Genomic DNA, 27344 nt, shown 5'->3' on the forward strand with positions numbered 1-27344 from the left:
CGCATAGTTGCCTACTCTCCCGAAATGTCCGGGAGACTCCCGCATTTCTGGGAGACCTCCCGGGAGAGCAGGGCAACCTCCCGGTTCTCACCCCCACAATAGATAAGTGGCGTGGGGGTTTATGACGGAAATATTGCGTCATCTTTGCCCCACCCCCTGCTGTAATTGGCCAAAATTGTGACAATCGTTTAGAGGCGGGGCCAAAATTATGCGATTCGTAAAGCTCCGCCCCCGCAAGCCCACCTCCCCTGTCATCTCCCTGAAGCCAACGAGGAAAAGTTGGCAAGTATGACTGTACTAGAAACAAAAAACAAAAGTTTGATTGGTCGCTCTGTCATTTATCGGCGCAGCTAATCATCGTGATTATCGATTAGCCTATCGATTCACTAAGAACCAGCGACCTCCCTGAGGCACAAGTAGATTTAGTAAAAAAAAATGTCTCCCCCCATGTGTGTAGACAAGAGGAAAACTTTAAATGTCCCTTTAAAGGACTGTTTTATTGTCACATTTCAAATATGACTGTAGTGAGTACAGCGCGTCATAATTGTAACATTTCTATTTTCTAATCCTGTTTTTCGCTTATTCCAGAGAGGTAAACAACTTTTTCTTTTTATTTAAACAGTTGATTCATTATGGCAGAAATTGAGAACAGGCCGTCTCCAAGGCTGAAAGGACTGGGAGCTGTCTAGTGTAGTGTAAACTGTGTATTTCCCCACTGACAATCAGCAGCCTGCTCCAAGTCTTCTCCCCAGGGCTCCACAGGAAAGGGGGGGAAGGAAAGCCATGCATCTCTGCAGCACTCACTTTCCCTTTAAATAAAAGGGCCGGCCTCCTGAAACTGACACAGTTTTCCTTCCCCAGCCAATGAGGGCCCTGAGCCCAGGCCTCTGTTTGTTACAAGTTTCCCATTGCTAGAAGGCAGCGGTGCAGACAGAGAGGCAGTGTGTGTGAATGTGTGTGTGTGAGAGGAGCGTGTATGGGTGAGGAGAACAGATATGGGGAGATTTGCACTACCAGGGCAGGATAAGCAGTTACCATGAACTGAGAAAAAGGGCTGAGTTCGGTGGCAAGGCTTCTGCCCTACGTACATGAAACTGAGCCCTTACAGAACCTTGCAACATTGTTGCTTTGTGTCTTTTCCAAGAAACTTACAGAACTTTTTTCTTTCTTTTTCATTATTATATTTTTTTTTACCCGTTAAGGGTTTTTGCTCTTGTGTGTGAATCGGAAAAGACTAACAAACGTACGTGCCTGAAAAAAGAAAAGAAAAGATTACATGCCTACAGTTTCACAGGCTTCTCTATATGTTTAAATATATTTTTTAATCTTTCTCCTGTGCTAGCAGATTTGCGTGTGAGTGTACGTGTGTCAATGAGTGTTTAACCTATTCCTCGTCCTTCGGATCTGTACAATGCTTAAGGTTTTAACTAAGAAGCTGAGGAACCAGAGTTTAAGTGAGATTCAGCCCTATCAACTAAAGGTAAAGACAAAAAAAAAAGCAAACTTTTTGTTAAAAAAAAAAAAAAGTTATTTTACGGTGCTCTGTTAGTGCTTTGTGAGTGCGGATTGAAGAGTTTGTGTTATAGTATCACCCGGCTATAAATAGCTGTGTTTCTGATCATTGGCCGAGTGCATTGCATTATTAATTCTGAGATATAATACCTCACCGATGCATGAAAATAGCTGTAAGTTCAACGTAGCACAGAGGAAGAGGCCTGCATGCTCTGTGCTTCTTTCCAGTAATCTCTCAGGCCTCTATAGGATCCCTCGAGCTACCTTTAGCAAAAAGACAGCTTCATCGATATTCTGCTTGCAATGCAAAGCAGACTTTCCAAGCATGACATACGTAAGCATTATGCTGAATGCAGGGCTGAAACCTATTCAGTATGCGGCAATGCTGCAAAAAGACTTCTGTTTTTCTTTATAGTTAAAATATTTAAAGGCTTAAACTAAGTTAACTGTATCTAAAGTGCATTGCAACAGTAACATAGTTTCTGCAAATGTAACACAGCTATTGTGATCGTTGATACAATGTTGCACTTTTTTGGGGCACTGTTATTCAGACAATGTAACTGTTTTTTTGTTTTGGTTTTTTTGCTCATTATTTTCAAAATTCTAATACACAAGCAATGTTAACATTCTCTGCACCCAAAAATGAAGTTTAAAAGCTAAAGCCTGTATTCAACACCAGGGGGCACTGGTTCATAAAAAGGTCTGGAGCAAAGGGTCGTTCTTGCTCAGTAGGTGTCTGGCTTAAGCCGGGATCTGTCAGGGAAGAGTAGAAAACTAATTACAGAGAATCTCCAGGTCCAGGAATATCACACGTCATAACTCAAACATTCTTAAAGTGAAAGTAGATATAGTGAAAGTAGATATATAGTAGATGTATATGTTTAGTCACCAATGCATGTTATCAAAATGGTTATTAGTTTGTAAAAAAAATGGGGGTCTGCAGGTCAATATATCTTCAGATTACAGCATTACCCACCTTGTTTATCCCCCCCCCCTCATCTCGTTTATCCACCCCCCCCTCATTCTAGAAAACCTCACCCATTTTATGTACAGTCAGTCTTGCGAAATCCTGTTTTTGCTGCATACTGTACAAACTTTATACAGTTTTACAACATCACATGGGAAGAAGATATAGCCATAACTGCATTATTAACATTCATTTATCTTACAGGAATTGCAGGACTAGAATAGCTAATTTAATAAGATTTGCTCAAACCTCCTTTTCTCAAACTTTTTAAACAACTTTTTTTTTGGTATTATACAAGTACATTCACGTGGCAGCATGTGGGGGTCGCATGATCTGTCTATGGGGTCTTCTTATTGTCAGATATGCAATATATTCCCTTGGGAACTTTCTATTGGAGTCGTAGGACCTGAGCAAACTGACATGTGAGCTCTAATACTTGGGGTTGCAGTTGCAAGTTGCGCTCTGCTGATCTGTAGATGCTGCTAAGATTGTACGCGCAGTAATGACTTATGTCCTGGTTGTTGCTACTGCAGGACACATGATCAAATTATTTGGCCTGATCGCTGAACAGCCGGGACCATACGCAGGCATGAGCAGGGGCGGGCTGGGCCGGGGGGCAGCGGCCGCTCAGTCCAACCGCTGTTAGGGCCGCTCCCCCTCCCTCCGATGCAATATTTCTATTTATGTACCCTTGGCCGCATCACATGACACGCGATGCGCCCGCGTCATCAATCACGCGGCCGCATCGCGTGTCACGTGGTGCGGCCGCCTGTGCTTACACTTGCCAGCCCGCGCCTGGGTATGAGATATATAGATTTCGGCATTTGGGGCAGCACGGTGGCTTAGTGGTTAGCACTTCTGCCTCACAGCACTGGGGCCATGAGTTTGAGTCCTGACCATGGCCTTATCTGTGTGGAGTTTGTATGTTCTCCACATTTTTGTTTTCTCCAACCTTCCAAAAACATACTAGTAGGTCAATTGGCTGTTATTAAATTGACTTTAGTCTCTCTCAGTCTGTGTGTATATTAGGGAATTTAGACTGTAAGCTCCAATGGGGCAGGGACTGATGTGAGTTCTCTGTACAGCGCTGCGGAATTAGTGGCGCAATATAAATAGCGGATTATGATTTAGTGATTGGACTATCTGATGGAATCTGGCACAGATAGCTGATGACACACAACATTGACCAGACCTACCAATATATCCCATACTTGCCCACTTATCTCACTGACAAGTGTGAGGTTGTGCCAACGTGATCATCACAGCCTGCTGCCAGCCCAAGGTCACGCCAACTGGAGAAGAAAGTGACGTGGGATACAGGAGGGGTGGCCTAGTCTGTTGGGAGTTCGGGTAGACTCCCCGAAATTTGTGAGTCTCCCGGACATTACCGGAGAGTAGGCAATTATGATATATCCGATAAATCACAATAGGATTTTGATCAATCTTGTTGGTTATTTTGGCTCCACACACAGAATGATCTTGGCTCAGTTTGGTCAAAAAACCCCACACTTAGTAGAGTTTGATGTTTAATGGACCAAAAATCCTAATATGCCATTTACTTTATCCAAAACAAATGTATAAATAACATTTGGAGAAGTTTAGCAGAGCTGAGTACTGTACAATGTGAGATGGTGCATGACCAACGAGTACTTAATCTTTCCTATGCACACCAATCTTCCTGTCAGCAAGACACTATAAGGAACCATAATTTGATAACAAAGGACAATAAGACTCACTTAGAAAAGACCAGTGGAAAGTGTTCGGTGAAATCGCTATATTTACAAGGAAGCACAAGGATGTGCAGCCATGATGGCATCTGTAGGGGTGTATTATATTGTCTTGTTGTGGGCGGAGTTAGGTAGATTGGGGGCGTGGCTTGATAGCGACGGGCATGAATGCATCTACAGATGCAACAACAAGATTGACTTTTGGGGGATGAGTATATTTAAATGAGATCCAAGGGCTAGAGTGTTTGCAGGGGGCCACACAGCATTTTTCTCCAAAATAGGACTTGCCAGGTACTCAGTAATCAGGAATCATCCTGTACTTTCAGTGGGCGATCTACCAATGTAACAACATTCAAACACAGAAAGATGATTTAAATCCAATCATTGTCTAGCACTTTAACATTACATATGCATCATGTATGGACTTTCAATACTTGAAATATGCTTTCTGTATGATGCAGCCAGTGACCTCTGTAACAGTCATCTGCTACAAGCATTTCCTGAGCATATGTCCTCTGTTTGCTTATGCAAAACTGTAACAATCGTTACACAAATGATACAATCTACTGCTAAGCACTTAACCCGGCACCAGGCTGCTGTCCACGAGTGGTCCTCTGGCTATGATCTCTCCATCTACAGTGCATGTCCCGAGTATAACTGGTCAGACTAGATACGGTAGCAGTCACAAGATCCCACTTTATTTGACCTCTTTGAGTGTTATTATCGTAAAATCATAATCCAGTAAACTTTGCTTTACGCGCAGAAATACGGCCTGGATTTCCATTTTATTTGGATGCCAGTTGGCATAATGTTGACTGTTTTGGACACCAGCTGTATTCTCTGTATCACGTTCTGCTGCAGGAATGTTCCCATAAAAAAAATAATGATCTAGTAACTTGGACCATGATAAAATGGCACGAAACATTTTGTGATGAGTACCGGGAATGAGGTGAAATCCGAGAGACGACATCTTCACCCATTGAGCCGGCAATTGTTTTTTTTTTTTATAAATGTCAATTTTCTACATTTCGAGATGTAGGAGTAAAGTCTGAAACTCAATGGCGTAACTACTGTGGGTACGAACTCTACAGGACCTCCAGGTGAGGCCGAACATTGATGCCAGGTCCCTCTTTCAGTCCAGTCTCAATAGAGCAGAGCGGAGGCCATTTTTGACTGAAAAAATGCGCAGTAGGTGTGGTTATGCCATAGTGTCACCATAGCCCCACCCCCAGCTATGAAATGGCAAAATTGTGTCATCGCTTAGCGGTAGGCGGGGCTTGATTACATGAATTTGTGTCATTAAGCTCCACCTTCACTGCAGTCCGCAAGGATGCCTACTCCTCTGCGAGACCGGGAGGACTCCCTGAAATTCCGGAGCCTCCCAGAAATTCCGTAAGAGTAGGCAAGTATGGTTTTTTACTAGCGTTTTTAACACTAGGAAGCAACACGTTTTCGGGTCTGCCACTAGAAGCCATTGTTTCCAATGTCACCACGACCATTTGCAGTTTTACTAGGGTTCCATTTTTGTTCAGGTGTTTAATTGGGCCTCATGTACAGCTGGGCGCAAATTTCGTCTAAAGCAAAGACGGACATTGCACCCAAAAAAAAGACAGGTCTTACACGGGAACCTTGAGCCAGACACAGCTAAGCTGATCGCCATCAGTTTGTGAGTTACACAAGTGAAGAGCACCCGCAAGTTTCTTGTGCCATGAAAGGCAAATGTGCTTCTGGGTCTAAGTTTACATAAGTCACATTTGTACAACACACCCTTACACGTCCCCTCCTTCCCCCGCTTCCTTCTCTTCAATAGTAAGTGGCTGCAAGTGGCCATAAGCGCAAGATGAGATCCAGTCTACATATGGCTGCAAAAGTAACTAGTGTTTTGTGTGCAGTATTCGATTGTTTGCATTTATTGCAGGTGAACGCATTGAGGAAGTCTACAGAGACCCAAACTTTAGTAAGAACAGTAGTAACAAACACAAATGCGGTTTATATGTACTTTTAATACCATTATAAAAGGACAACATTTGGGGTCTAAACAGCAATTAACCCCGTGATTCTTAACCTATGTGTTGTAACAACTAAATATCAGTATTAAACAACTATAGAGACATTAAATGGAAGTACTTTATTAATATACAACTGAACCATTGTTGGTGAAGCTGATATACTCTTGGGATGCCGGACATAGAAAGTCAATTACCCCTGGGTTAAAGTCACTTGTGCACCATTTTTCACCAATGTCTCCTGCTGAATACATAGAGCAATGATTATTGCAGGGGGTTTTATACAGCCTGAAGTCAAACTTAGCAGTGAAGCCTTTGACCTATTAATGGGGGAATAATACAAAGCTAAAAGAAAACTGACATTTACGGCTGCTAAAGACTAATGGAAAATATTACAGAAACAGTAACATTATCCAGGACAACAAAGCAAATGTACTGAAATAACACTAATTTAATTTACGTAAATGAGGAAACATTCAGTAATGGGAGTACCTAACTTTTCAAGTGTTATATCAGTTTTGTAAATTTAAAAGTCCGCTGTTGATCTATAGACATAAGAGGCCCTTTAAAGACACTTTGTCACCTGTTATTGGGGGTGTGTAGGGCTGACTGGGGCGGGGTCACATGGAAATGTATTGTGATAAATTTATCACAAGAACGTTTTTCTTGCAGAATGGGGGTTAGATTTACATTTAATAACACAGATAAGAATTGAGGTATTGGGTCATGTGTTCTGGCTCCCCAAGTTGTGTATGAAACAAAGTTCTGTTGCGTCTTGTATTATTCAGGACGAGATGTTGAAGTTGAGCAGAGAAAGTGCAGGACTTCGGAGACCTCTGGTGTTCTGGTTATTTATCTGCCCAACTTAGCAGCTGCTTATGAGATAATTCAGTGCTTTAAAAGAACTGTTTAATGAATTTGAAAGAAGAAAAAAACAAAACGCTTTTGTGTGTAGAATATTTAAGGGACTTTATACTCAAACATTACTTATTCTAAAAAAAACATGTCTAATAGCGCAAGCCTGAGAAAAGTATTGTTTGAAAGAGAACTTCCTCAGCCACAAAAGTAATTTAGCACATGACAATCTGACCACTAGGGGCACCGTTCCACTGCGTACTATGGACAATTTTTTTTTTTTAATTCTCTCTCAGGACGCCAACCTCAATGGCAGCTTCTATGTCTGGAAACAAATTCAAAGCTGCAAAAGAATTTAGATTCTCTGTGCAGAATGAATTACACCCATATGTTTTACTGAAGAGACAGTCCTTGCACAAGAGGGGCTTACATTCTAAAATCTCTTCCGCACACACACAAAGAATTGGTCCTGTCAAAAGAAAAAGGACCTAGTAACTTTGTCCTTTTGTATCTGCAGAACCCAATCAATAACAAAGAATGGCGCACTATAACGGCAGGTCAACGGTTAATTCTTTATGCGGTTTAGGATTGTAGATTATTATGGATATAGATAATAGTTACTATAGATGTATAAAATACCCTTAATGCCTTCTTTCCAACAGCATATTGGTGCAGAAGTTGGCATATTATCCGACCATGGCGCTACCTGCATGGCATATCGATGCTCGCCCAATGCTGACTTCATGTTTGTCTCTGGAAGAAAATTAGATTGTAAGCTTCCTTGCACCAATGTACATACTCTGTACTGCGCTGCTTAATAAGTTGGCACTATATAAATAATTTATAATAAACAATGCTTTTAGCAAGAACATACCAAAGCAGCCATATTGAGATAACCCGATTCAGATTCATGGGCTCAATATTCAGATTGTTTTACAATCTGAGCAAAGATTTGTGCAATTGCTGCCACCATTTAAATTGAATCACTTTTTGCATAGATGTCATGTCCCGGTGGTACGGCCTTCGAGTTCAGGATACACGTCGCCATTTTGCTGAATGATTATAAATGGGATGACAAGGGTTAATTCATTCAGCTATGTGGTTGGATTAGGACTATGAACACTTAGGGGTATATTTATCAAACCTTCTAACAAAGGAAAAGTGAAAGTGTTGCCCATGGCAACCAATCAGATTGTAGACACCATTTTCTAGAATGCAATAGCTAGAATCTGATTGGTTATTGTGGACAACACCTCCACTTTTCCTTTTTAAAAGGTTTGAGAAATCTATCCCTTGAGGCTCAACTCCATGCAGAGAAATTGGGCAAAATCTATTGGACAAATTGTTAATGAGGTAAAAAAATCTGACAATGTCATTGATCTCTATGAGTATCTCTGAGCCGCTGGCATTATTGGAAACTTAGTGGGATGCAATGAATTAACATGGTACCCGTATTCTAAGCACCGATTCATAACATAAGACCCCCTCAGTCTGCAAACTTAGAGACCGGGATGAGATGAGATCCTTGTAAAAGTAAAAACTCATTTAAGTGCTTTGATTCCAGAATCTGGGTCTGTGAATTTGATCAGCCTCCCTCTAACAAAGCAGATAGACTGTTACAGGAAAGGCCTGAACAATATCTATACACAGTGCAGTATTTAATTTCCAAAATCAGGCAAAAAATGTGTCTGCGTTTGCAATGATAAATGGTGTTTTTTCCCAGCTGTGCTTTCAAAACCGGTTCCAGTAGCGTTTACTGAGGACTCCTGAGAGTAGTTATCTTAAGGGCTTGAAACTGACTGCAGGAAATGAGAACTTACCCAAATCTTAACCCTCTCAGCCCTGTCATCAGCAGCGAGGTGTGATTCCACACCAGACACAATTGTGGTCGTAGAGCCAATCAGAAGGAAGAGTACAACAGGGCAGGATGAGATTTAAGGTAGTATTTTCAATCTTTCAGCACTTCTCTTGCCAACACCTGAGCGGACATTTTTGAAGGCTTTGACAATGCGGATTATCCATTCTCTAGGAATGCTGTGCCTCGTGCCTCATTAGTTCCTAGGGTTAGGCCCATAAAATACCTTTACCATTAATGGCAAACCTATATAGTAACTTTTGCAGCTAACTACAAATAAAGATAGCTTGTTTTTATTGATGATAAGTAAGTATCATATGAAAAGCCCTTTTGCTGGCAAAAATGGGTGTTGTCTCTGGCCTTGATGCTTGTTTTTGCTTCCTCCTATATATAATAAAGATGTTAACATCAATATTAAGTATGGTCAGCTCTCATCTATTTATCAGGTATCTTATGAAATTGCACTGTCACGTCCCCCTGCACCTGGAAGCAAGTATTGGGCTTCTTGTTTCGTGACTCAGTAGCGTAAGACGGGGTCTACCGGGGCGATCAGTAACCCGTATCCCTGTGGATAGTTTTTCCCTTAGCAACATTGTTCAACTGCCAATGTGATTAAATATTCATAAATCGCAGTGGAAAAAAATATTTGTTACTGTGATAACACGATTTTGAATAAACATAGCCCCTTATTTTTAATGACAAAGCACTTTATACTGTGCTGCATGATGACTAGTTATTGTGAAAACCCTTTAAAGAAAAATTACACTTACAGAACCACCAAAAATTATCTAAAATAATAAAGTTGTATCTCAGTCCACCTACGCCAATAAATGCTGCAGCTCTCTCTCTTATCAGGCAATATTGTTGCTGGAAGACCCCTTAATGGTTTGATTACCTACAGTATCACTGTGAATGTTCATATAGTCAATGTAAGTTCCAATAGTCTATAGAGAACTCTGATTGGCTGGAGTTCAGTGCTGTATCCAATAACAGATAAGGAACACTTCGGAACACTCCTGATGGGAGATTTGAAATAAAATTGACCACACCCCCTAAATCACACCCAGGTCTATACAAGCCACTCCCCCCTTTTCAAACACCAGACAGCTGGACTGCTATTGCATCTGACAGTGTAGGTAGCCATATTGTGGGCGGGACCAATAGTCATGAGAATACGGACACCATTGAAGCATGATATGACTATAAGTCAAGAGGCACTGATTTCTACCGAATTGAATCTCATGAATTTTAGCCACAGAATGGTGACATAAGTACATTTTTGATTTAAGATCTGAATTACCGAAGTCAGTGGATGTTTAATTATCAAATTATGCTCATTTGAAATTTTTCATAAACTAATGGTAAATATTTATGAACTGGCATGCAGGATCTTTGTGTAAATATGTGGATTTCGCCCTCTGTGTAGTATATACTGATGAATGGCAGGGAAAAAATGTAACTGGTGTTGTGATCCTGAAAATATTGCTATTAATACAATGTAACCATTGTTATTTGCCAGAGTCGACAGTTAATTGACCCCACTGAAATCCTATGGCCTGGCTGCTACATTTGACAAGCTTATGATACATTCTGTGCAAGAAAAGCATTTTATTGATTGTACGAGACAGGTGAACTCGATTGATATAACCAGCTGGTGAGAGGTACTATGCACACTGGCCTCACATAGCTTACAATTTAATTACGCTACCGGAGGCAATGGGAGATAACACGGTTTATCCAAGGTCGTATGGATTAGTGGTGAAACTGGATAGTCCCTGCCTTTGTGCCTCTTCCTTGCTGGAGCTACTGAGGGGCCCAACTTATTAGAAGTGTCATGTACACGTTCTCTGAACTGGATGCAGCTGAGAGGGTTGAATGCTTTCCATCGCTCAATCTCACTCACCTTTCACAAAGGTTACAAAACTGGGTGAAACTGCACCCCAAAATAGACAATGGACACTAAACTGCGCTACCACCACCTAAATAATGTAACTCATAGTTAAATTATTATATGCTGGTGCCCACGGCAATTGAAGAGTGAGTTTAGCGGAGGGGTGTTGGGGGCCGTGTCCTGATTTAGATATTTCCAATGTTGTGAGGTGTGGTTTAAACACAATATGGAATGTGGGAGGAGTAAAGTACTTCTATACGGGAGCTGTTGTGTCTGACATTACTGAATACAAAGGCCTGCATCACTGTCAGGAAGGAATGAACACTGGCCTATTGTCTAGTAATGGCACATAAACCTAGCAATGCAATTCTAGACAAGGGTACATTGCAATATAAACAACAGTATCTGCTAAATGGTCTGTGGAGGCAGTCAGCTTGTGATATGAAATAGTATTTATGGAAATGCATTTTACCAATTTACAAGGAACCAATCACTGAGGGACTAGCTGATGCAGACATTTTTTTTCTGCTTCTTAGAAGCCATAAATACCATATATTTTTATTTTGTAGGCTTTAGAATTGAACAGGAGTCTTTAAAATGCAAAACAAAGTATGTTATTATCCCATATGAAAACATGACCTGATGGGGATAATTGTGCTTTAAGGCTGGGTACACACTACAGAACATTGCTCTCAATGCGATACTGTTAACAATTTTACCGACGACTGAAAGTTCAGATCAGCATATCAATTCCTGTGTACACACTATACACGTTTTACATGATTTAACTTAAGTTCTGGGTTCTTCATATGTCAGAACCATCGGCTGAAAAGATGGTCACTCTGCACACTGCATAGAGATCTATGGACACTGCCGGTCCTGAGTACATACACACTGCAGAATTGGAACGACATTGTTCCATCGTTGAACAAGATTTTTAGTCTGATTTAAAAATCAAATCATACGATGCATTATACTTTGGCACAATAATCGTTCATTGTTGGAGTGTACACACACGATATTGGGCCAAACTGTCGTTTATCAGGTGATTGGCCTGATAATCGGGTGAAAAACCTGTAGTGTGTACCCAGCCTCAGTCTGTAGAAATGATATCCCACATCACCTGCCTGGACGCAGCGGCTGAGTGTTCCTGGAACATATTTTAGATTGTTGGCATCTATTTACAAGATAACAATCTGTGGGTGAGATACAGGTAGATGGACAGCAGTCGGTGACGCACACACATTAGGAATGAATGGAGCCCTGCTAGAGTCGTTTTGACAGCTGATTTTGGGGAGCGCCACAGAACAGTGTTAGAAACAAAATGAGCTGTGTCTGAGAGATGTGCAGAGTCTCAGGCCTCTCAAAGTAATGACTCTGTGAGCCGGCTGATGTCAGATTGCTTATCTAACCAGAGCAGTACATGGCAGCGCAGCCCATCTCCCTTCTGCCCATATCATATGACGAGACAAGGCTGTGCCTCCCTCCATCTCCGTGCAGAGTCTGCTGAGCACCCTCAGATCCCTTATCTCCATGGAACAAAAATAGCTGCAGAAACTGCTAAGTAATGATATCTAGTCATAAACCTGAACGGGAAGGAGGAGTACACACAGATTACAACCATTATACAGCAATTATCTTACTAAAAGTTTCAGATGTATAGTAAAGGAGTATAAAAAGGAACTTTCATTCCTGCCTCAGGTATAATTAACACTCCTACACATTTGCTGGAAGTATAATTGAACTTCTTATAATACGGGAAGAGAAACCAGAGATTGCTGTCACTTTGTTTCAATATATCTTCAGTCAACATGTGGGTTTGTTATTCTGTACAAATTGTAACTTATTATAGGGTATAGCCTTCTTTAGAACGTATTTATTCCAAGCTCCGCCTCCCCCATGTATGGTTACATTCATTTTACCTTGTTGCAGGCAGAACATGTAGAGATTTAGGTCTATTGGCACCTTCGGTTTTTTTGTTTTTGTGTTTTTAAGGAAACTGCTGGGCACGTCCATGAGGACATTGCACGCTCCAAACACTGCGTGACCATGCCCCATACATGGTGTGACCACACTCGTTGCACACTCACTGTCCAGATGTGGACATTGAAAATATTGGGAGGTAGCGTTTAAGGATTGCTTTGTGGGATAGTCGCACCACTGCAGCAAATAATGCAGACTGTTATGATTCTATAGCTTCTATAATTATGTAACTCCACTAAAGGTCATTTACCAAGTGCATCACAAAACGCCTTCGCTCTGCACCAGTGTGCCTCAGCTCTCGAGAGCCGCCTCCACAGGTCATCTAGGGGTGTTGAGAGGCGGCACAATCTCCACAGGTTCACTATAAATAAGTTTAAATGTATACCACCTAACATTAGCCTCTGGGAGTTGGTCACCACCCACTGAATTTCACATAATGTACTGCCTGCTTGGCATGTCCAAAATTGCTTTACAGTGTGCAGCAGATATTTAGCAGCACGTGAGGTGTTAATCAGATATACGTTTATTTATTAAGTTATTTATATAGTGCCTATATATTACGAAGCACTTTACAGAGAATATTTGATCATTCACATCAGCCACTGCCCCAGTGGAGCTTACAATCTGTATTGCATAATACATACATGTACGTATACACGCACATACATACACACGGGTTAATTTTGTCAGAAGCCAATTAACCTATGCACTTAGCTGTAAATTTCCCAAGATATTACTGACCTCAGGATGTGACCTGATTTATTGCAACTGGCTGTTTACACGACTGCAGCCTTTCAGGAAATGAGGGATTGGTCGGTCAGGGATGAAAGTTTAAATACTGGCTCAACTGTTATTAAAATAGTTTATGCTTTACACAAAAAAAGCCTTTGTGTGCTGGAACGATTGCACATGAATAAGATGAACATCAAATGAATTGGCTTAGGACGCCAAGGAGAAGACCAAGGCGTGAAGTGAGCTGCGTTCTAGAGCTCGCTTTACCCTGCTCTCTCACGGGTACACTGCAGAAACCTGTTTAGTGTTCACAGCTTAGTAATGCTTTACTTTTTGCTCACTGCTCGCTTTGTCCCTCTGCTCTTTTCTCTGTTGGTCACTGCTCTCTGTTTCATTGTTGTCTCCTCTTTTTTTGCTCACTGCTCGCTTGTCCGGTTGCTCTCTTCTTTATTGCTCACTGCTTGCTTTGTCCCACCTTTCTCTATTATGTTGCTCACTGCGCACTTTGTTTCGTTGCTCTTTTCTTTCTTAGTCACTGCTCTCTATGTTCCAATGCTGTCTCCTCTTATTTTGCTCACTGCTTGCTTTGTCCAGCTGTTCTCTTCTCTGTTGGCTACTGCTCGCTTTGTCCTGCTGCTTTCTTCTCTGTTGGACACTGCTCTCTATGTTCCATTTCTGTCTCCTCTTTTTTTGCTCACTGCTCGATTTCTTCCATTGCTCTCTTCTCTGTTGCTCTCTGCTTGCTTTGTCCCACTTCTCTCTATGATTTTGCTTACTGTTCGCTTTTTTCCACTGCTTTCTCTTCTGTTGCTCACTGCTTGCTGATACTGTCATCATCATAAACACATATCTTTACTGCAGGCCTTCGAGACCCACAATGGATACGCCTCTTAATGAATGCTTCCAAGTTTCACTAGATCGCTTATCCAGGGGACGTGCTGCACTTCCCCTACTGCACTCAACTTCCAGGCCCCTGATCCGTATCACTAGGCCCTTCAAGACTCTGAATGCGGCCACATTTTACCGCGCATAAACCATTTGGCAAAGTGCATTTTTACAGGCCGCTTTTGATTAGGACTGACTCTAAAACAGGCCCGTTATACTGCTCTCTCCTATGCTCTCTTCTCACATTGAGATGCTTACTGCTCAGGTGAGAACATTGTCTCAGATGACACCATCCTAGGGGCACCATAGATGGTTCTCGCCTCACTTCTTGGTCCTCTTCAGCTGCTCCATCGTCTGGCTGTTACTGAACGTGAAGACTGCCCCTACTAACACACTATCTCAGAGTGTTAGTCACCATGCTCACTCCTGTAGTGAGTGGACTGTGTCCTCAGGGACAGGGAGAGGTGGCAGTGTGTAAATTCCACCCCGACTGTAAGTCGGAGCCTCTTTGGCGCTGCTTGCAGTTTCCTTTGTAATACTGTTTCTATTAACTTTGTGGTGCTCTCTTCACTGCTTCCAGCTGTGCTACTACATGGTAGTTTGGTTATTTAGCAGTAATGGCATGTAACCGCATAGTAATCACATGCCATTTTTCAGCACAAAGTCTTCTTGTCCAGGTGTCTTTGCTGACAGTTATGGATGTGCCCACTTAATCACCAAGCCAAGGCCTACCCAGCCAGCTGCCCTTACACAAATCATTTGGTCATTTCTGAATAGAATAGACAGCAGGGGAATGAAGGGGATATTGTATCTGGGAGGGGGAGAGTAAAACATGAATATCACTGAGATAATGAAATACCAGTAGATTACATTTCACTGTTTTACTAATGCCTTTCCCCTATAGAGAATTAATGCAAAGCATTTGCTGTTGATGGTGTTTTATGGACCCTTGTTGTTTTCAGTTATTTATGATAAAATACATTGCATTGCATTAATTATTTTTCATCTCTGTGTACAAAATTTTGAAGTAGTCATACAGAATGTCATTTTAGCACAGAGTATTTCAGGAGATGGGTGTGCTGATCATGTGGGAGGTAGTGACCTATACGATCAATGATCTGGATAATACGCGGGATATGCAAATTGGCTCCCCGGCACAATAAGGCAACATCGGTTTGGGGTACCCGCGCGGATCATTGGGAAGTTGCAGCCTGGTCTGCATGGTCACATTGGCAACAAAGTTGCATCTTGGTGGTAAAAATATATTTAAGCATTCTTTTAAGTATATATTTATACTTAAATATATACTTATACTTATATTAAATATATTTAAGCTTCTTGTGAAGAATCTTAATTGTCACTGACAGATTCTTTGCAATCAGATTTAGTGCATGTTAGGATTTCTGCACCAAATATTGGTTGTAATTGGATTAATCCGCCTTTTTTTTTTTTTAGTAACTGACATTTTTAATGTATTGGTCGTCTTTCTGTTTTGATGGCTTATGTGAAACAATGCCACCCACCAGTTTGTGCTTAAAAGTGTGCTTATTCAATGTTTTGAGACATTGCAGAGTCTTTGTTAAGACTTCCAATACCTACTGTCAAAAGCCCCGTGCTTATATAACCAGGTTAATTACATAGTCAGTGAAATGATTAATGGCCGTCCAAACAACTAACCTCCCAGATCTCATCCATCTCAAAGCAGCTAAAAAAACACACAAAAATGCCAACGTTGTCGCACGTAATTTAGATTATTAAAAGTATTATATTTACATGTGTAATGCATTATAGGCTAATTTGTGAACAACATTCTGCCTTTTTAATGCATTTTCTTTGATACATTTTTGTATGTTTTTAAGATGAATGTTCCCACTTCCCAAGGATGTTGGAGTTTGAACATATGGACAGTTATTTAATCATTGCACTGATTATGTAATTAACCTTGTCATATAAACAATGGGTTTTCCTTACTATGTATCAGGAGTCTACACAAATAGACTCTGTGATATCCGAAAACGTTGAATAAACAGTTTTTTCCTCATCAACTGTGTAGAGTCATTTTGTGTAGGCTGCTTACTATTGGCCCCATAGAAGACCAGTATTCCAGCAACCACCGATAATTCATTTGTAAGATGTTCTTATGTTTTCATTAATTTTTGGTGGGCAGCTCGGTGGCTATGATGATGATGATGATGATGATGATGAACTTGGGTGTTGCAGACACAGATCCGTGATTTTTCCATAAGATTTCGGCTTAAAGTTTATGTAAAAGAACTTTTCAGATTGATGTGAGAGGAAATATTTCATGTGTCGCATTATCCACCTTTCACTGTGTGGACATGGCGCTAATGTGGACATATCACGCCCGCTGTCTCCTCCGGTGAGGATCTGAACTTGCCATCCATTTTGCCGTGTGAACCAATTCATGTTTTTTCCTAGGGATGAAATCTATCACCGCAGAAGACACACTTCATTAGTCTGAGAACGTTAACGACCTTGCATCAGTAGAAGCCAGCTAACAGGATTAGCTGTTATTAGCCGTACTGCTCGTTGCTGTCATGGTAGCAAATATTTACTCCAGGTGAATGGGTAGACCTTGTGTGTGAGGTTTATTTAAGGAGAGAGAGGAAGTTTATATGGGTCTGCTGCTTTTCCTCCTTTACTATGTACACAGTGAGGAGATGTTGGGTAAAAATGTCAATAAACCATTATTAAGCAACCAAGCCAATAGCTGCTGCCCAGGAGCGAGCAGGAGTAGGTTTCCATGAATGAATTGTCGTTTCTTCTCAATCTTGGCAGTCAGTAGGTGTTCATGACTGTTGGGCTCTTCTGAGCGCCCTCTGGCATTCTAGAGTATCTTGTATTCTGGCTGCTGGTCATGGCAGGACACATTTTAAAGTACCCACATGGTTTACCAGCCCAAGTACCGTACACACACGCTTCAAGTGCTGTGCTTTGTCAAACTTGTCCTCTTAATGCGTCAAACAATTACAGCTTATATGACAGCTGAGGTTAGCCCTCCCAGAGTTAAACATGCACCCCCCCCCCCCCACACTGAGGCATCCATATCACCCAACATTTGAGTCTTTGGAATTGGGACACACTCCCAGGGGGTGTGGCTGCATCCTAACGGAATGTGCCACATTCCCAGGGGGCCTACCTAACGCTTCTGAACCGCTAGACCACCCCTAAAAAAAAAACAGGACACACCTTGTAACAGTCTCAGCAGTTGGGACTGTCTACCAGAATGTACAGCAGTAGAGGGCAACAGGCGGCCTACCGAGCCTTCACCTGCCAAGATGGGGGCAGCTGACTACCGCATCACGTGATCTCCTCTGCACAGTCCAGAGAGGTCACATGGAATTCCCAGAGTAAGCGGGGCAGCACGGTGACTCAGTGGTTAGCACTTCTGCCTCACAGCACTGGGGTTATGTGTTCAATTCCCGACCATGGCCTTTATCTGTGTGGAGTTTGTATGTTCTCCCCATGTTTGCGTGGGTTTCCTCCGGGTGCTCCGATTTCCTTCCATGGTAGGTTAATTGGCTGCTAACAAATTGACCCTAGTCTGTGTGTCTGTCTGTCTGTCTGTCTCTGTGTGTCTGTGTGTTAGGGAATTTAGATTGTAAGCCCCAATGTGGCAGGGACTGATGTGAGTTCTCTGCGGAATTAGTGGCGCTATATAAATTGATGATGATGATGATGCTAAGAGGGAGTACTCTGTGCTCTCCTTCCTTCCTCTGTGTAGCCTCTTTGAAGGCTGGAGGGCCAAACATGAACCCCGCCACCACTTTCACATTGCCTATCACGGATTTACTGTCTAGCCTAAAGGGGGACAGCTGCAAGGTATGGTCTTAATGAATAATTATTTAACTGGGATCCAAATTCAACAGCTACTGAAGTCTAAAAGAATGTTTAAGTAAAGATGTATTTTTACATTTTATTTATTCTAAGGCATAAGCATTACTAGATATACCAATCTGGGCTATATGCATTGCTTCATTGTAACCCTTTACGTTCTAAGAGCCATAAGACTCTATTTTATTTGTGCATCATATGGCTTATTATTCATTCCTGCCTATCTTAAAGCCATTTTCAGGCACACTCTGGCTCGGCCTTGGAGCGGTACAATCCAAACTCATGATATGTTTACTGAACTTTGCTACAAAGTAACTTTTTGGCATTTCAAATACCCCACTTCAATAAATATTCTGCAGAACAGCGAAGACTGGACAATGAAAACTGAATTCAATCCATAGAATAAGAGGAATTGTATTGTAAAGTTGGACATTATTCCTATAAGTCTTTTTTTTTTCAGCAAAGTGAAAGGAATTTATTTAAAACATACAATTTTTCTTGCTGCACAAATCTAAATAATTGTAATTTTACTTTGCTAGTAGATGTAACGGTGCCTAAAAAATTATAATACCCGTAACAAATTTTATGGTACATGGTAATGATAAAGATTTCCAGTGGCATCTTTAAGACTTGGGGCACTTCCTGGACATAAGAAGAGTTGTTTCCCAACTGGAAAATTGGGACATGCCTCTGATTCGACCATGCCACACCCATTTCTCATGCTTCCCTTAATTAACATGCCCATACTCTTCTGAAAAGCAGGATTATCATGCAAAAAAACAGGACTGTCTGGAAGTATGTAGAGCACATTTATAAAAAAAAATAATTAAATACAACCCTGTGAACTGCTGCTCCGGATGACCGGCTGAAAGCAGGGATCACTTGACCCAAGCTGCTCCGTCACTAATTGTTGGTTAAAATGCCCATCCTAACAACACATCCTCCCTTCTTGCTATTCAGGAAGCAGAATAAAGTTTCAGTTGCTAAATCCCTCTGATAAATTCCTCCAGCATCACAAGCCATTTCATAGAAGCATTCCTGGACAATACCCATGCAGGAACACAGACACTGGCTGGAGAGGGGTCTAATTGGGCTCTAAGGTTTTAGAGTCCTCTTCAGATCTAGTCAAGGAAATTGCAACTCATTCAGATTATACGCACAGTAGACCCTGGAGTGCTTGATAGAGGCCAAAAGGTTTGACAGGTCCTTTGCAAATTAAAACAATTAGTGTGTAGGAGAAGACAACTTGGTTGCTCTATGTAGCAAACCGGCACTTCATGTACATTTCATATGTTTTCATTTCTGCAAGTAATTTGTCTTCTTGTGAATTTCTACACGTTCCTTTTCGTGCAACCTTTTATTTATTTTTTGTGTGGAACCAACTGAATTGATCATGTTTTCCTTACAATATCTCCCTGGCTGTAATTATTATCCAACAAAGCCAGATGCCTTGTCGTATCGGCCAATAATCTCATGGGCAATTCTCCAACTATCCGCTGCAAGATAATTCTTATGCAGCTGATCTGAATGGAGAACATTGTTCATATTGAGCGTATTTCTATCACTGGTTCTGCGTGCATGGATTGTCTCCAGGACATGTAGTCATTCCTCTGCAGTCATGCTCTCGCTAGATCTGCCTGTTAGTGTATTATTAATTATTATTATTATTATTATTATTATTATTATTAATAATAAGAACTAGTATTTTTAACATGTCAGTAATGCATTTGTAACCAGAACACAGACATTACATACTACAAACAGGTAGAAGAAGACTCTGTGGATTCAGCATTCAGTCCTTGTGTAACAAAAGTTGTATACAAATTGTCCAGCTGGTCCTCCGGGTAGAGGCAGGCTGGGCTGGGGCGCACCTGCCCCCCGGGCCGGTCCCATTCTGGGCTACCTTGGGCTGGGTCACTAGGCCACCTGCATTTTTTTTTCCTTTAAAATGTTCCTAACAAGCTGCTGAGTGGAGTCTTACCAGCCCTCCCCCCCTGACTCCGGGCAATGGACCTCAATGGGTTAAAATGACAGTTTTTGCTCCTAGTTCACCTCTCTCCTTGAGTCTGTTTTGAATGTGTTTATGTTTTCTTTACATTTGGTACCTTCTCGCTTTCCCCTTATATCTGTGATGTTGATTTAGATATTTATAGAGTTCTACTTCCAAAGGTTTTAGTAAACTATTAATGGGACCTGCAGGTGAATTCTGCTGAACAGCTAATAACTAGTTTTATTACATGAGAAGAACAGAGTGAAACCAGAGCAGTCCTTACATGAACCTGTAAAAATAACAGATAATTTATTTCATCTGTCATAACTGTTTGAAAATATAAATATATATGCATTGTCATCAGTGCAAAGCACACGATTTCACAACATGTTTTAAAGATAAAGGACTTATCCACTGAATTTTATCATTTTTATCCTCCAATTGATATCTAAATGGACTGCAGATGTTGTCAGAACTACTTCTGTTTTATGGCTGGAAAATAACACTTAAATTTACCATCTTATTCATATATTCTAACTGTCCCAATTGTAGGACTGTCCTGTTCTACTATTGGGAGGTATATTCTGCTCACGCGGTAATTGGGTAATGTGTGCATCTGCAATTCCTGAGTTTACACGCCCCCCTTTTGAGCATCCTGATTCCAATACTTTAGACTTTGGGAGGTATGACTTATCTTTACACTCATGGCTAATTGTTTTGCACATTGTTTCAACAAAGCAAACATTAACTGTACCCTTATCTGCCAAGTTATCTTGTAGTGAACAGGGAAAAGATTTGAGTGCTCAAAGTACTATCTTTTCCAAATTCACGTCTTACTGAAATCTCCGGCTCATGAGTATAAACAGGAAATGAGAAATAATATTAGCCTTTGCTTATTTTTTCCTTCTGCAAGACATCAGACCATGGCAGCTATGCCAGTAACTGTACATTGCTGTAACAGGGTGTTTACTGATTCATATTATTCAGGCTCGGAAGGACATTAACAGACAGGTGGCAGTATGTGGTGAGCAACTTTTATATGACTTAATGTCATTTATTCTTGGGCTTAAGCATTTTTATGTATTTTACATAATTTTATCTAGTTTCAACTTTTTAAAAAAATATATTATTTGAACTGAAAGACCAAATCTAGGCTTTTATTTCCCTTGCGCATACATCAGCATGGCTCTGCTCCAGGCCTCATATGGGCTTTCAGTTCTACTGTATATTTATTTTATAAAGTGTAAATAAAATACAACTTATATTAAATGTTTCTTTAACGTAAATTAATAAAGACTGTTCCATTTATTTTAATAATTAACAATTTTTTTAAATGTACTGTGTTAAAAAAATATATTTTATTCAAGAATAAATACTTTTTTTAAAATGTTTTCTCTGTTTTGGTAATGCCAACATGAGAAGACGTTACCAGAACCGTTATCACGGTGATAAACGGTCCTGGTAATGTCGTCTCAGGCTGGCGTTACCAGAAAAAAAAAAAAATTGTTTTACACAGTACATTTAAAAAAATGTTAATTATTAAAAGTAACAATAGCTGGACAAACTTGCAACTGATTATAATAAACACGATTTTATGCAATTCTATAAAAAGAATTGTGGCAGGCTTTGGCGTAAGAAATAGAAATGGAAAATGATGCATGTGGTGAAACGGCAGCACATGGATTTATAACCAGAGACTGTTCTCACAGCACAAAGTACCAGACCAACTCTAATCTGATAAAACAGAGGAACAATCTTCCGGATTGTTGTTGATAGCAGGCAGAGTTTTCCACGAGGCTCCTTAACATGGAACAAATGTTTGTGGTTTAACTGATTCAGTTCACATAGTGTCTGGGGACAGAGCTCTCTGAACATTGCGCACAATACATAGGCTATACTTGCCACTTTTTCCTCGTTGACTTCAGGGAGATCCCAGGGGAGGTGGGGGTGCAGCGGCGGGGCTTGATGAATCGCATAATTTTGGCCCCGCCCCTAAAAGATTGTCACAATTTTGGCCAATTACAGCAGGGGCGGGGCTAAAATGACACGATATCTGCAACATTAAGCCCGCATACAACACTTATCTATTACAGGGACGAGAACCCGGAGCCCGGGAGGTCCCCAGAAATGCGGGAGTCTCCCGGACATTCCGGAAAAGTAGGCAACTATGCGTTAAAGAAAAGCAGCTAATGATTCTCTAGAGACTGAAGTGTCTTTTACATTTCTGTCTCCATTACTGAAGTCATGTTGTCTTACCTGTCAGTCTTTGATTAAATCTTGGTCTCCATGAAAATGGCCACCTCCATAGGCATCAATACATGGACATAGGACACAATTTCTGAACTGTGTCATCCTGCCACAGATGGCGAAGCCAACCACATCTTGTACTAGCTCGGCATCAGGGAGAATGCCAGACTCTTCAGGGAGTGAGGGAGATCACCCCTATTTCAGGGAGTCTCCCTGACATTCAGCAAGAGTTGGCACACATGATCTAGGCATGCCTACTGACATGTGGAGTGAACAATAAAATGATTAATGTTACCAATGTTTGATTAAACACAATTTTGGTCAAGTGCTGACTGATAATATTATTAATGAGTATCCTCAGCCAATAGGAATGCCTGCAGATATCTCCTATCCATTTCACTGTTAACCCAAAGGTTCTATAAAATACTTGGGACCTAGCAGTTTGATGTGGGTATACCCAGCCCCTCTTTAACAGGCTCTATCAATGACTATGGGTTCAATTTAACAAAACCCATCCATTAAGTAGAATTTTGATCGATGCTGAGCTCCTTAGTGACACATGCTCTCTAAAATCCCGGACTTGTCCCCTTACTACCACAATTGTGTTAATTAAGGGGTGACCATAAGGTGATGGGAGGCAGGACTTTGAAATTAATTTAACTCTTCCAATTCCAAATACTTTTGTTAACAATAATACAATATATTAAACCTAGGGACATAGATACTTGGGTGCACGTCAAAAACTGGAACGCTCCATGTCTATCATTCTGGGGTCATATACACAACAGAAGAATAGTATCTTCCGAGCTGAGCTTGCGTCAGATCTTTGCTTCTGTTTTTCCTAGAGCTGCAATCACTTCACTATGTCATTACCCAATGTCAGTCATTGGACAGGGTGCGGGATTAGCTCTGTGGTTTGAAGGAGGGACTATGTTTTTTCTGTGTCTTTCCAATGCGTCTTAGATGGAGGTTATTTTAAAGTGAAATCCATGCAGGATGGACCCCTTTTTCCAGGTGGAACCATTGTAGATTCCTTTTACCGTGTCAGACAAGATTACTTTAGAGACCATCATTCATTCATTCATCAGACCTCCTCAATCCTGAAACCATCGGCAGACGTTCAAGTAGCCTGGCTGATGACTGGAAGATGATTCCTTGAACATTTTAGCTCAGAAAGATTTTGTTGGATGTTTTTGGAATTATTTGCCGTCCACTTTGTCTCAGCTATTTTACCCCAAATATCTCACCTGACTGGGGCATTGCCAGGTACTGGTCATCCCTGCTGGCCGCTCATCACTAAGGACACCTCAGACTGGCAGGGCAGTTTGAACGAGCAATCGTGATCGCCCCACAGCCATATCCAGCTTCAGGGGTGCTCGGCTCCTAAGGTGCACTCTGGTTGGTTGCCTGTACCTGCGTATTGATTAGTGTTTGTTTATATAGCGCCGTCATATTATGCAGCGCTGCAAAATATGTGCTTGGCATGACATAATTCAAGGATAACTTTAACAAAAATTAAAAATGTAGTTTTGGATGGAGTACAATGACTTAATGTGAAAAACAAAATTTTACTTGGTGCGGATGAGCCTTTCACCAGATCTGCTGGGGTTGCTGTTGGCTCTAGCAGTCACACTCACACCCAGACAACTTGATCTGCTTGGAACAGACTGAGCAAGTGTCAAAGACTCTCCCCATTAAGTATCCATTCATGTAACAGTTGACAGAGGAGGGGCATTGACAACTACATGGACTTGCTACAAATGGGTTGAGCAGTAAGAGAAGTGCAGTGTGGGATTCTTATTGGAGACCCTGGCAGATGTGTCCCGGACCTAGAACTGTGAAAGCACTGGGCATGGTCCCACTTGGTACACCAGGACAATGTTAGGAGGTATGGTTCAGTCAAACATTGCACCCACACTAAGCACAACGTTGGGTGTGTTTTACTCCACCCACTGATTTGTAAGGAAGATGAAGCAATCAAAATACTTTAAAATAATCATTTTGACATGGCTTATAAGGCCCTAATAAGCAGGATATTTTCTCCCTTATAGGTCCGTCTACACAAACAGTGTATTGTCAGGCTGTGTAGATTTGTAGAGCTGGGAGATATTTTGGTGGCGTTTTAATGAAATAGAATATCGGTCTGGCTATCCAGGGACCCTACACAGAAGCCCGTCTGCCTACAGAGACATCTTGTCTTGGATTTTCGACACTAAAGACTCTTTGCAACAATAGTGTCTTAATCAGGTCAATCCTATAACTTTTTTTTACCACTACTTATTGCAGCGATGAAGCAAAATCACTTATTGCCGCAATTTGCTAAGAAAATATTGCTGTGTTACATCCTCCAAGCGGTAAGGGTCAACCTGCTTTCTCAGACTGAAATAAAACAGTCATTAAGGAGAGCAAAGCAAAAAAAAAAGTAGTTTGTTTCTGGACAAACCATGTTACAAGGGGTGTAAACTAGTTTATTATTTTGCACATAAGTTAAATACTGGCTTTTTTTTCATGTAGCACACAAATACTTGATAGCTTTATATTTACACTGACATTTTAAAGTTGATATAGGGAAATGCCCTACTCCCACTATAAATCTGTCCCCACATTTTAAATTTTACCTCCCCCTCCAATGCAACATGGTTTTGCCCAGGTGCAAAGTTACTCCTTTTTTATGCTTTGCTCTCCTTACAGTGGCGCATGCAGGGGGGGGTCTCCAGAACCCCCCTCCTCTGCTAAAAAAGTGCCCTACATATCGGCATTGTACTATACAGCAGCCGCGGCGCTGTCTAAGAAGCGTCCGGGGTGGTGCTGTATTGTATACAGCACCGCAGCGGACTTCACGCCCAGCATTCACTGCGAGCACAGCACGGAAGAGGGGACCAGGGAGGGAGCCGGATCGCCGCTGACGTGACCACAAGGTAAGTATTTTTATTTTAAAAAAAAAAATCAGGATTTTTTTTTTTACAGAGCTGCTTCGGGCGGGCCCGCAGTGCCCCCGGGCACCTGCCCATTGTGCCCAATGGAAGAGACGGCCCTGGTTGGCTTCATTTGCAAACTGGGCAAAAAATGTGCCCTGGTAACGCATTATCTGTCTTGCTCCTACATAATGCTCTCCCACATTCTACTTTTTTATTAAAATAACTGTAAATGCACATCACCTACTATTGCGCAATTGCGCGTCTGGATGGAAAAGAACATGGTTCAGCCTACCACCAGTTTAAGCCCCAACCCCTCTATAATCTAAATGTTACCATTTTCTTACTGCTTGTTCCACTTGCATTAATGCCTACAATTGGCTATATATCTGGGTACACACCTACGCAATCTTATCTCACATGCAATTTCTGTAACTATTTCACCAACGATTGAGAGTCCCGATGAGTATGCCGATTCATGTCTACACACCTACACAAATTACCGTCCGATCTGTGATCTTCATCTCTCATAACCATTTACTGAAAAGGTCATGGCTCCGTACACACTTCACAGATATCTGCCTAAACTGCTGGTGGATTGTGCATACACACTTCCACATTTACCCAACATCCTTCCTTTGCTGATTGTGATTTTCAGGAAGTTTAGAAAACTAAATCGACACATGCGTATTGTTTTTGTACAATAAAACATGATTGTGGGAGGAATATTGTAATGCTTGACCAGACAGTCGTTTATCAGGTGAAACACCACGATAATTGCACAGGTGTGTGCCCAGCTTAAGAATACATGTCATGCATGACAACTGTCAAAGATCCCGGGGAGAAGTCATGTGACAGGGGATAGGAGGAGGCGTGGTGAAGCTGAAATTCACGGCATTGAATAGCGGGGGCGGGGCTTAATGACACAGTTAAGCCCTGTCCCGCCATTCGATGCTGTGAATTTCAGCGAGTCCGGTTGGTTTGACTACTCCCGAACTCCCCTAAAATTCGGGAACCTCACGGGAATTCTGGGAGAGTAGGCAAGTATGATACATGTGAATGGTTTTTAAGTACAGTCGTAAGAATACATGTGAATGTTTTTAAGTACAGTCCTTTTGCTTGGAGTAAAAAGCTTCACCGACACTACCAAACATGATACGTGGTTTTCACCTATAGAATCCCGTGTTTGCAGGTGGGAGCAATACCAAGTCCATTCCTCATGACCGCTATTGCCAAAGAACCCCCAGACCCACCCACTCACCCCCTCCTCAGACAATACCATTTTGCACCCTTGCGGATACCGCAACCTTTCTGCGCAGATCTACGCACTTCCCACAAAACCTGATGTATTAGTGCAAAAATAGCCCCGTGTTGTAACAAATGTCCTTTGTGCTGTGGGACTTTGTAGATAACTTTCAAGACCTAATACTGAGGCCCTAAAGTGGGGCAATATTCTACTAAAGTACGATGGCGACAAATGTCACCCACCAGTTCTTAGTGACAGAATAATCACTGTATCCATTTCTGCTTAAGAGTCCTATCTTCCCTTAAGTATTTTACTTGTCAACTTTGGCATGTTCTGCTCGAGGATATTGTGGCGAAGTGGGGGAGGTTGCCCTGCTCTCCCGAGAATACGGGAAGACACCCAGAATTTTGGGAGTCTCCCGGACATTCAGGGAGAGTAGGCAATTATGGTTTACATGAAACAAGGTACATTTTAATGTATTTGTGACTTTAAGCCCTGAGCTTTGAGTTATGTAATGCTCCCGCATACTGTCTTCCTGTACTGTGAGCGAGCAAGCGTTCTCTGTCCTGTTCTGCTTCCTCTGTGGTGAAATCTGAGAGTTAGCTCCGCTGCCTGAAAACCGCTGACCCCAGTATACACATCCTTTTCTGCGATACAGGAACTGCATAGGGCCGTAGG

At 41.5% G+C, this 27344-nt stretch overlaps 1 protein-coding gene across 2 annotated transcripts in view; it reads left to right on the forward strand.

Moving 5' to 3' along the window:
• Positions 1-893: 893 nt before the first annotated feature.
• Positions 894-27344, forward strand: part of LOC142144994 (uncharacterized) — an 85872-nt gene continuing 59421 nt past the window's right edge. The window contains exon 1 of one of the 2 annotated variants that reach the window (XM_075204408.1): positions 894-1480. In XM_075204408.1, coding sequence (XP_075060509.1) covers positions 1412-1480 — 69 coding nt within the window. In that variant the 5' untranslated portion in view covers positions 894-1411. The remainder of the gene's footprint in view (positions 1481-27344) is intronic. The other variant, XM_075204407.1, reaches the window with a different exon arrangement.

The sequence above is a fragment of the Mixophyes fleayi genome, chromosome 3 (genome assembly GCF_038048845.1).
Source record: "Mixophyes fleayi isolate aMixFle1 chromosome 3, aMixFle1.hap1, whole genome shotgun sequence".
Taxonomy (NCBI): domain Eukaryota; kingdom Metazoa; phylum Chordata; class Amphibia; order Anura; family Limnodynastidae; genus Mixophyes; species Mixophyes fleayi.